The sequence below is a fragment of the Bos indicus x Bos taurus genome, chromosome 13 (genome assembly GCF_003369695.1).
Source record: "Bos indicus x Bos taurus breed Angus x Brahman F1 hybrid chromosome 13, Bos_hybrid_MaternalHap_v2.0, whole genome shotgun sequence".
NCBI lineage: Eukaryota > Metazoa > Chordata > Mammalia > Artiodactyla > Bovidae > Bos > Bos indicus x Bos taurus.
In genome coordinates, this window is record NC_040088.1 from 13,780,051 (window position 1) to 13,791,337 (window position 11,287).

The 11,287-nt window shown below is 48.7% G+C and overlaps 1 protein-coding gene across 1 annotated transcript in view; it reads right to left on the bottom strand.

Annotated features, from left to right (window-relative positions):
* Nucleotides 1-2,700, bottom strand: part of TOP1 (DNA topoisomerase I) — a 95,621-nt gene extending 92,921 nt beyond the window's left edge. The window contains exons 1-2 of the mRNA XM_027558542.1: nucleotides 2,426-2,700; nucleotides 2,070-2,094 (exon numbers count right to left, since the gene is read on the bottom strand). Of these exons, the coding sequence (XP_027414343.1) occupies nucleotides 2,070-2,094; nucleotides 2,426-2,458 (58 nt within the window). The 5' untranslated portion in view covers nucleotides 2,459-2,700. The remainder of the gene's footprint in view (nucleotides 1-2,069; nucleotides 2,095-2,425) is intronic.
* Nucleotides 2,701-11,287: the final 8,587 nt, after the last annotated feature.

The window sequence follows — 11,287 nt, forward strand, 5'->3', positions numbered from 1 at the left end:
CAAAAATGGCAAAAATCTACCCAGCCTACAATCATTCACATATTCAATAGTTCCCTGGTTCCTCAGTGAGGTTAAATACACTACACTTTACTACTGGATACTACTGGATAGATTACTCATCCCAGTCTGAGAATCAAAAAGAACACGTCTTATGTATTAAGATCCTACCTTCCTCCAAGAGAGGTCAAAAGGACTTCTTCCATCCTCACCTGCCACATCCTTTCTCTGCTCCTACATCCGAAAGAAACCTATCTCACACTGTGGCTTTCTGAACTGCAGGGGCCTCACCTCCCTCTTTTAAAACTCAAATAAGGTTGGCTAAACACAGTTAAGAAATACTCCAAGCCCTGACACTCAGCACCTACTCTTGCACAACACCAAGCTCAGAAGCTCCCTCCTCTGAGAAATCTCCCCACCCCCAAAGTTAAATTCTCTAGTCACTCACACAGCATTTGGGGTACAGGTTTGCCCCAGCACCTACCTTATGATTAACTAATTGTGTCTCCCCAAACAGACTGAAGGCAGGAGCAGCACTGTGGGAGCCAAGGGGCTCAGCTCCAGCACTAAACACAGTGCTTTAGCACATACTAGGTGCTCAAGAAATGCTACGCTTTACCCAGATTCTCTCCTTGCAGACTACATCTCTTGCTGGATGCCCCACTTGGAAATCTGAACATAAGGCTGCTCTCTGTAGAGTAGGCTAACACCATGGACTGCTGATTACAACATCAGAAAAGCTAGTCATCAGCTTCTCCCATTGGAGAGGTTCCCGGAACCCAAATTCAACTGAGCAGGATTATGTACCATTACAATCAGTGGGAATTCCCAGCACAGAAGTTACCTTCTCCTTCAGCAGGACTGCTGAAAAGCTCGCAGAGTGAGCTTTTTAGTGGGGTAAGATTCACAGGGTAACTGAAGTGGAAATACTCAAAGAATAAATGCCTCGATTTGGCTGAAAGGGGTTCAAAAACATAAAGATCTGGCAAAAGCCAGTTAGCTCTCAATTCCTGAAAAACAGTCACTTCTGAAAAAGAATGAACAGGAAGCAGGGGTGGGTACTGGCCACTCTTTGTTTCAATAAATAAAATCTTTTTTTTTTCCTGCCCCACAGCCCACAAGAAATGGCTAACACACTAGGCCAGATGAGATGTTCAACAACCTCTCCTCTTGACAACTACACTAAACTACATTTCTAAAAAAACACTGCCTTAGGAACCTCAGCCCCACTGAAAAGTTCTGGTCAGTAATACTTTAATTAAAAAAAAAAAAGGAAATCAATATGCCTGAGCCCAACATTGACAATGGATGGCCCATAGAGGACTTGCAAACTTTCTGAAGGGAGGTACCACTACCTTTGCAAAGAACACAACTTGGGGAAAGCAACCTCAAAATACGAAGCACTCCACAAGGAGGGCTTTAGTTTTAGAGCCCTATTTCCTACCATAAACATCTTACCCGGGAAGGGGGAAAGAAAAAAAAAAAGCAAAAAAACCAACAGTTGCCGAAGGGCAGCTTTCATTCTGGAAGCAGAAAAGGAAACAAACAAGAGAAGCAGTAAGCAGGACAACCCCTCAAATAAAGTTCTCTTTGGGCAAAAATAGTAACAATTCAGGCTCCCACCCTTCCCTCTGGTGAAGTCTGTGATTTATACAGCTTTGCTCCGCAGAAAGCTCTTTCTGGGCAGCTCAAGGAAGGAGCCGAGGGAGGGAGAGAAAGACACACAGGCACAGAAAGGAGAGGAGAGAGAAAAAGAAAATGGCGCAGAGACTAAGTCCCGACTGTCGACAAGGCGACTTTCCCGGGAGGAATCCGGGCCCGGAAAGACTGCCCGAGGCCCGGCGGCGGGCGACGCGGGGTCTCTGTAGCCCCCTCTTGGGATGGCCGCGATCTGGGGGGTCTGGGGTCCCCGGAAAAGGGGTCCAGAGGCGGCCCGAGGGGAACAATGGGGCCGGTGAGCGAGGAGCCGGGACTTAGTCTCTGGGACGCCATGTCTGTCCTCTACCCGGCTCGGGCCGGGCGCGGGGCCGGCGGCCGCGGAGTCGGGGGTCGGGAAGGGGGGGCGCACTCACCATTCAGTCGGAAATCCGCCTCGATCTGGGGAGAGAAAAGGAGGGACCATGAAACAACAGGCACATTCACCCCGCCGGCGGCGGGCAAGCGCGCGCGGCCGGGAGCCGGGCCCACCCTGCGCCCCCCGGGAAGAGGGGGGCCCCCGGGAACGGCCTGAAGGGACAGCCAGCACCCCCAAACTGTAAGTTGGCGGCTTCCGCCCAGGTCCTGGGGAGCCGACGTCCGCCGGCTGGCCGCCCCTGGCCAGGGGCTCTGGCCTGTCAAAGCAGCCGGGCCGAGGCCGGGGCCTCTGAGGCGGGGGTCGTGGAGGGCCGAGGCACGACAGGGGACCCGGGCGGGCCTGGCAGGGCCGTACCTGGGAATCGTTGTGGAGATGGTCCCCACTCATGTCGGCCGGAGCGGCGAGGGGCGCCGAGAAGACGCAGACGGTCGCGGCCGGCCTGTGCGGGCGGACAGGAGACACCCGGAGGCTCCGGGAGGCGCGGGGAAAAGGTGGTGGGGCGGGCTTAAGACTACCGGAACCGCTGAGGCGGCGACAGCGGCAGCGAGGCTGACTGACTGCCGGGCGGGCGGCGAGAGCAGACCCCAGCAGTTGTGTAACAGCCTAAGTTCGCATTTCGGCTCACTGCGCCTGCGCGGCCGCTTTTAAAAGCGACGTCGCTGACGTCAGAGACTCGCGGAAGGAGGCCGACGGTGGCGGGGCCCGCCCCCTCGCGCTTCCTCAGGGGGTACCCGGCTTTGCATCGCAAGCCCCGCCCCTTTGGCCCTCGCGCGCCTCTGCGATTTGCATAAGGAACTGACTCCTCCCACGGCCGCCCACCCGGAGCAACCTTCTCTTCCTCTCCCAGCTCCTTTTCTCGGAACCCAGATCCCTCCCCTGGGCAGTGCGCAGGCGCAGCCCGGACACCGCCTCCTGGCCTGGGCCAGCAGCTCGGCCACGTGGTGGGCCTTTAAAGGCCGCCGCGGGACAGCGTCAGACCTCGGCCGAGCTGGTATCCCAGACGCTTTTGCATCTTCCCGGAGCTGTAAATACCTTGGCAGCCGGGGTCCCCAAGTTTTCACCAGCTATTCTTCGCTCGCTAACCAGAACCCGAGGCTGCTTGGAGGGAGCCTTTGTCCAGGCCTTCCAACTTACGGATGATAGCGCGCCCACTCCTTAAAATGTATTTAAATAGTTCAACTCGCCAAAGGTCTGGTTTAGCCCCAGTTTTCTGCCCCTACGTGTAGTCCCGAGTAACAAGAGGCCTGATTTCGTTTGTGCGTTCTTCAATTATCCCTGAGCCAGGAATTGTGCTAAGAAAAGGAGTGGGGTAGGAGCCGAATGGAACCGAATCACGGGGTAAACACGACCTGACTGTGTACCCCGCTGTGTCCTTAGCGCGCTGCGAAGCATAGCGGGGAGAAATTGGAGAAAGAACCGCGGCTTATTGCGTATCTACTGTGCTCTCCGCTCTTATTTCTCGCAATAGCTCTGTGAGGTTGTCTATTTTGCTAAAGTTAGACTGTGTCAGAAAGTATGTGTTAGTCGATCCGTCCTGTCCGACTCTTTGCAACCGCATGGACTGTAGCCCGCCAGGTTCCTCTCTCCATGAAATTCTCCAGGCAAGAATACTAGAGCGGATAGCCTTTCTCTTCTCCAGGGGATCTCCTGACCCAGGGATCTAGCTTGGGTCTCCTGCATTGCAGGCAGATTCATTACCATCTGAGCCACCAGGGAAGTCCAAGTGTCAGAGATAAGTAACCTACTAACCTTCCTGACATCAAGGCTTATCTTGTCTTCTTCCTCCACCATGCCTGCTAGCTGAATCGCTAAGTCCTGTCCCACTCTTTGTGACCCCATGGACTGCAGCCTGCCTGGTGTTCAAGCAAGAATATTCGAGTGAATTGTCATTTCCTCCCCCAAGGGATCTTCCCCACCCAGGGAGCTAACCTGTATCTCCTCCATTTGGCAGGTGGATTCTTTACTTCTGAGCCACCTGATAAGCCCCCCAGCTAGAAAAGCTCCACCCTGAACACCTTCCTCTACATTTCTCAGAAGTCCAGCTGATTGCATTGCTTCAAGCCTTTCTCTCTCACCCACACACCTGTGAAGTGTGCATTATCTCTTGCTTGAATTCTTACAATACATTCCTAACAGGAATCCCTACTTCCCTTCTGGCCCTCTCACAGCTACTCTGCAGCAGTAGACAAAGTGCTCTTTCAACACTGTGTCTAACCATTATCCTTTCCCACAACTTCTCTCATCTTAGGACAAAGTTCAAAGTTCTTAAAATATCTGCCAAGATCCTGAATAACTGGCTTAATTCAAGCGTGACCCTTGTGGATTTTTCTAAATCTATTACTGCTTCCTTTATTATTATTGCTACATATGAACCTTCAAGTTGTGAACTTTCAAAGAGGCAAAGGTGCCCCTGTATGCCAGCTGTTGTACTGTATTACTGTACCTTTCAAGGTGCTATACTGTAAGATAAAAAAAGAACAACATTGTCTTGGATATTTCTGTACCCTGGTGGTGCAGTGGATGGGAATCCGCCTGCCAGTGCAGGAGACACAGGTTCATTCCCTAGTCCGGGAAGATCCCACATACTGTGGAGTCACGGGGCCTTTGTGCCATGACTACTGAAGCCACGACTACTGAAGCCCGGAGCCTGTGCTGCGCAATAAGAGAAACCACCACAATGAGAATACCACTTCTGGAGAGTAGCCCCCACTCTCTGCATCTAGAGAAAGCCTGCAGGCAGCAACAGAGACCCAGTGCAATAAAAAATAACAAAATAAATAATTTGTTTTAATGTTATATTTTTTGTGTTTGTTTGTTATATGTTACTGTGTGAAAAGTATTATAAACCTGTTACAGGACAGTGCTACATAGCCAATGATGTTAGTTGGATACCTAGGCTAAGTTTGTTGGACTCACAAATGTGCTCTCAGAATGGAAGTCGTGCGAATGTAGGGGAATTACTGTACTTAATGTTTTAATTCATCCCTCTTCTTTCTTTAGTTTCATCCTAAGTAATAATATCTATGAAATAATAATGTTTATGAAATCATTTACAAATAAACTATGAAAAGTGTTCATTCATGGACCGTTGAAATCATATCTAGTGGCAAACACTTTAATTCTAATTCATTGAAAAAAATTAATGCTGTGAATGCTTCAAAGCTCAGTCTTAATATTATTTTCTCCCTTCCATGCTCTCTGACTCCTCCTTCCTGACCAAGATCAAGTGCCCCACTCACTGAGTGTCTTTTTCCTTTGTGACACTTGACACTAACTTATTAAGTTAGTAATGGTGGTAACTGGTGATTTTAGGTCTCTCTGCCCTACAGAATGCCAGGTCTGTGAGGGCTGGGACCTTGTCTGTCTTGCTTAGCACTTGATCCCCAGCACCCAGCCAGAGATCCTACAGAATGAGGGAATGAAAGCAGGGTAGTACAGTGGTTAGGACCACACACCGAAGTCAAACCAATCTAGTTTTGAATTCTGCTCTATAATATTGGAGAAGGAAATGGCAATCCACTCCAGCACTCTTGCCTGAAAAATCCCATGGATGGAGGAGCCTGATAGGCTATACAGTACATGGGGTCACAAAGAGTCGGACACGACTGAGCAACTTCACTTTCACTTTCCTATAATATTGACATGTTTATAAACATATAGTTATATATTATTATATGTTTATATATAGCTTCAGAAGGAGGAATCTCTTGAGAGAATTTAGCAGAGATCCCATTATATATATATTTATACACACACACACACACACACACACACACACACACACACACACACATATATATACTCCCTGTTTATTAACTCTTTGACATCAGGCAAGTTGCTTAACTCCTCTGAGTCCCAGTTTCCTCATCTGGACAATGATAATAAGGGTGGAATTTTTTAAATTATTGACTGTTGGTTGTGCTGGGTCTTCGTTGCTGCGCATGGGCTTTCTCTAGTTGTGGCAAGCAGGGGCTACTCTTCATGGTGGTGCAAGGGCTTCTCATTGTGGTGGCTTCTCTTTTTGAGGAGTAGAAGCTCCAGGGCTCATGAGAGCCCTTTGTTGGACTCAGGAATGTGCTCTCAGAATGGAAGTCATGCGCATGTAGGGGAATTACTGTATTTAATGTTTTAATTCATCCCTCTTCTAGTTGTGGTGCATGGGCTCGGTGGTTGTGGCTGTCAGGCCCTAGATCACATGGGCTTAGTTGCTTCATGGCATGTGGAATCTTCCTGGAGCAAGGATGGAACCCATGTTCCCTGCATTGGCTGGTGGATTCTTATCCACTGTATCACTAGGGAAGAACCTCAAGTGTAGAATTTTAAGAGATTTTTTTTTAAGCTGTTGGAGAACACAACTAGTAAGTGGTGAGTTTTGGATTGACACTTGGGTCCTCTTACCTCCAAAGCTATGTTCTTTCTTTTAAGCAAGTTGCCAGAACCAGTTTCACCTTGCTTTTGGATTCTTTCATCGTAGTCTTTCCACCTTGGGATCAATCGCAGGCAACGAGGTGAGGTATGTGACTCCTACTTGTTAGCTGCCAAAGTAATTTGAGGAGTGCTTTAAGGCAGACAGTGCCTCCTAACACTTCTCCACCACCACCCTCCAAAGCCAGGGAGAATCTGCACTTATTTCCCAGGTACCTCCAAGGAAGATCGGAGTAGCCATGAAAACACAACACACGTGCCAAAAGGGCACACAAAGCACAGTTCCCATGCACAAACATGCAGGTATCTGGGCACCTTCTTATAGACTGAACTTCCCTGCCAGAATGCGTGATCACAGTGCTTTGAGGCTGGCTGTCTTACTCAAGGCCACCTGGCCCCTCTGATTCCTGATACTTCGAACAGGTGTCCCCACGATATGGTCCACCACCCCTAGTACTTGAGAAGACTATAGATAATGCCTGTATAGACATCTTAATTTTAATGATTATGTATATATTTCCATGTGTATGAGAAAAAAATTTTAACCATCACATCAAATCCTGGTTTTAAGAATATCTTTGTTTGGAATGGGGCTTTTTAAAAAGTTGATTGATTTAAATAAAAATGTGAGGGAATGGCACAGAGGAAACATATAAGACAAACTCCAGAAAGGTTAGAGGCAAATAAATGAGGCTTGGGAAACATTACTTTTTAAATCAAGACTGCTCACTCATGGGCCATCCCAGCCCCTGTAAAAATAACTAGCAGATGACAGCTGATGCTGTAGGCCTGTTTCCAATGTGAAAGGTGGATGATTTATCAATATTCCACTAAAAGAAGGGCTCCATATACAAAACATACATTGTTATGATTTAAAGTTAAACAGGTCTTTTCCCACGAGACTTCCCAGAGTCGTCCATATGCTGATACACATGGCAGGAAGCATCTCCAAAATGTTTATAAGCCCAGAAATCTTTTTTTTCCTTCCCAGAGTGCTTCTTAAGACTGGGCTCTCTGGAATGACCAGCCCTCAGGCTTCTTATTCTAGATGGCCACCCAAGATACAGCCCATAGTCATTTGCTTCTGACTTGCATGGGATTGTTCTTATTGCCTTAACCCAAGTCTTGGCTCCCAGAACTGAACATGTCTAGGGTTGTCTGAACAACTTTTGCTTTTCAGGGAACCTGTGCTTCTGCACAGTGTACACAAATGTACAAATATGATGTTGTCCCTCTGGCTACAGTTGTGTGACCCAAGCTGAGCCACTCAGATCAACTTCCTTGAGACTTTGGAACCAGGAAAGAGAAAGTGGTTTGGTCTTTCTTCCTGCAGATGGATCTGTAGTATGTAAATCAGGAAGCTGCCCTGCTGGTATTTTCTGCCAAAAGGGCCAGAGAGAGCTGGGAGCAAGGAGGAAAGAAGGAAGAGAAGAGAAGGCCCCGATGGAGTTCAGTGTCCTCAGTTCCTAGTATCTCTTGAGGCTTTATTTCCCCGGATCTTGTGCCTTTAAATAAATTCTCCTTTTTGCTGCATGGAGGTCTGATGGGTCACTAAAGACCAAGAACTCTACGTTATACCAAGTCCTAATCTACACTCGACTCCTACGCACTCTCAAGGCCTCTGTTTTCTTTTGGTCCTGGACCCGGGCCCCTCTTGTTATGGCACCTGGATGCCCCCTAGAGTTTTGATCTTGGATGTTGGCACAGCCTCGACTGGCAATTCTTGGGCAGCAGCATCTTCTAGTTCTCCTTTCCTATGTGTGCCTTGCCTAAGGACCTGCTGCCCTTTCAAGACTTAGATGATGCTCAGAATAGAACCTGCTTGATACCTCAGAAAGGAGATCCAGGCTGGCCATCACAGTAACAACTAGACACACCCTTTGCCTGTTGGTAATGGCCCAGCAAAGGTCAAATTTTGTGGAATAAAAAAGGAGAGGAAAAACAGAAAAGCTGGCAGCCCTGGAGTCATGGAATGAGAAGTGAAAGTCACTTCGTTGTGTCCAGCTGTTTGTGACCCCATGGACTTCTCCAGGCCAGAACACTGGAGTGGGCAGCCTTTCCCTTCTCCAGGGGATCTTCCCAACCCAGGGATCAAACCCAGGTCTCCCGCATTGCCCAACCCAGGGATCGAACCCAGGTGTCCAACACTGCAGACGGATTCTTTACCAGATGAGCCACGAGAGGACAGATGATAAAGATGTAGGTCACGTGGGGAGTCTATTTTCACATTCTTACTTTGTCTTCCTGCCAGAAGAAATCTTTTCTGTGGTGAGGACATGTATTGATTCCACCACTATTCTCCAAGAAATGAAGGAGTATATTGGTTATATGGGGGGGCTTCCCAGGTGGCTCAGTGGTAAAGAATCCACCTGCCAATACGGGAGATACGGGAGACGCAGATTCAGTCTCTGGGTTGGGAAGATCCCCTGGAGGAGAAAATGGCAACCCACTCCAATATTCTTGCCTGGAGAATCCTGTGAATAGAGGAGCCTAACAGTCTATATCGTCCATGGGGTTGCACAGAGTCAGACACAACTGACTGACTGAGGACACACACACACACACACACACACACACACACACACACACAGGCTATATGATAGGTAGGTACTATGCTACGCCCTGGAGACACAGATATTAATAAGACCAAATCCTTTTGTTGGAGAAGTTCCTAGTCTGATAACAAGATAAACATATTCCCCAACTGTTACCATAAGGTATGAAGAATAACATGGCAGAGGTGGCCAGCTACCAGTTGCTATGGGAACACTGGGAAGGAGGTGTTCAACTCACCAGTGGTGGCAGAGCGGGCAATATGAGAGACTTCTGGTCGGATGCCATTCTCTAAAGATGTGAAGGCTGCCTGTGGAAGAAAAAGGAAGGTATTGCAGGAAGAAGAGCCACCTGGGCCAAGGCAGAGCATCCTGGGCAGGGACAGCTTTGGTCAGGACGGAGCAGAGGGTACCTGTGAAGATAAACCAGAGAAGGAGGCCGGGCAGGTGGGGATGCCTCCCTTGGTGACAGTGGAGCTCCCGCAGGACGAGCCATAATGGGGTTTTGAGGAGGTGTGAGACAAACCATGGGCAGCACAGTAGGGGACAGTTTGGCAGAGCTGATGCTGGAGATGAGCAAGTTATCCAGGAGGCCCATGGAGACCACTGCAAGTGTCTCAGAAGCATCAATAAGTGTGGGGTTGGGAAGTCGTTTGGAATAACTGTGAAGAGGCAGCCCTTGAAGGGGACAGCAGGGTACTGACCTGTGACCAGGGTCCTGCCCCAGAAGAACTTAGGACAGCAGCTCTCCCTGAATCTCCCTCTCACCAGATATGCTGCTGGGACATCCTGCTGCCCCTCGGGTCCAGCCACCTCCACATGGAGCACCAGCAGGCTGGGGGCGGCAAAGAGGCAGGAACTGGGGCTCCAGGAAATCCTGGATAATTCTGGGAGTGAGTGCAACCCCAAGCTGACTCAGCATGACTCTCCCAAGAAAATGGAACAGAGATGACAGCCCCGCTCAATAACCAGCAGGGGTTATTGACACAAAGAAAAAGAAACGGACTTCCCTGGTGGTCCAGTGGTTAAGACTCTGAGCTCCCAGTGCAGGGGGCATGGGTTTCATCCCTGGTGGGAGAAGTAAGATCCCACATGCTACACAATGTGGACAAAATATTTAAAATAATAATAATAAAATAACCAGCAGGGAACAGCTTTGCCGAGATCAGGTTCAGAAGAGATATACCTGCCCATGCCCCCAACAAGCTTTTTGACTCCTACATCCCGTCTCTTCCACCTCCAGCATCTTTTCTCCCTTCTGCCTGGCAACTTCTCCACTTATTCCCCCCTCTCAGCTTTCTCTCTTGACCTTGTTAAAAATAATCTCTCACATTAATCAATTACTTACCACGTGCTCTCCCCTGGACTAACTGCTTCCCATACATTATCTTACTTAGTCCTCACAATAACCTTTATCAAGTCGGTACCACTAGTATCATCATTTTGCAAACCAGGAAACTGAGGCTTAGGAAGATTAAGTTAACTTAGTCACACAGTTGTTAAGTCGTGGGGCAACGATTTGAACCCAAGCGGTGTTACTATAGAGCCCATAGTCTCTTAATTCCTGTGCTGCCTCTGAAGGTCCTTAGGTCACTGTTTCTCTTGGCATGCTTGAAATATTCGGAAAGGATAATCCATGCTTGCTGCCTTTTCTGCCTTATAATCCAACCCCTTAAATGGTGTTGATCTGACTTCCATTCTAATCAGAGACTTCCTAGTTTGCAAATAGATTAGCCTTATTCTCCTCCACCTTCCTGCAGTACTCAGTGATGCTGGGCATATTCTTTGGGTCCCTTCCATTTGGCTCCAGTGACCATGAATTCTCTTGGTTTCCCTCCTGCCTCTGCAAATGCCATTATTTCTGCCTCCTCCTCTTCTCCCAGCACAATGTCAGCATGCCCAAAACTTCTGTCCTCAATCTTCTTTTCTCTGCATCCACCCTCCTCCTGGAAGCTTTACGGACTCTATGCCGACTCCTACAGAGAGCCTCTCAAATGGGTATCTCGAGGCTTGACTTCTTTTTGGAGCTCCAGAAACATTTACCCATCTGCCCTTCGGGTGGCTCAGAGGGTAAAGAATCTGCCCACAAAGCAGGAGACCCAGGTTGGACTCCTGGGTTGGGAAGATCCCCTGGTGAAGGGTATGGCGACCCACTTTAGTAATCTTGCCTGGAGAATCCCATGGACAGAGGAGCCTGGCCGGCGACAGTCCATGGGGGTTGCAAAGAGTTAGACACAAC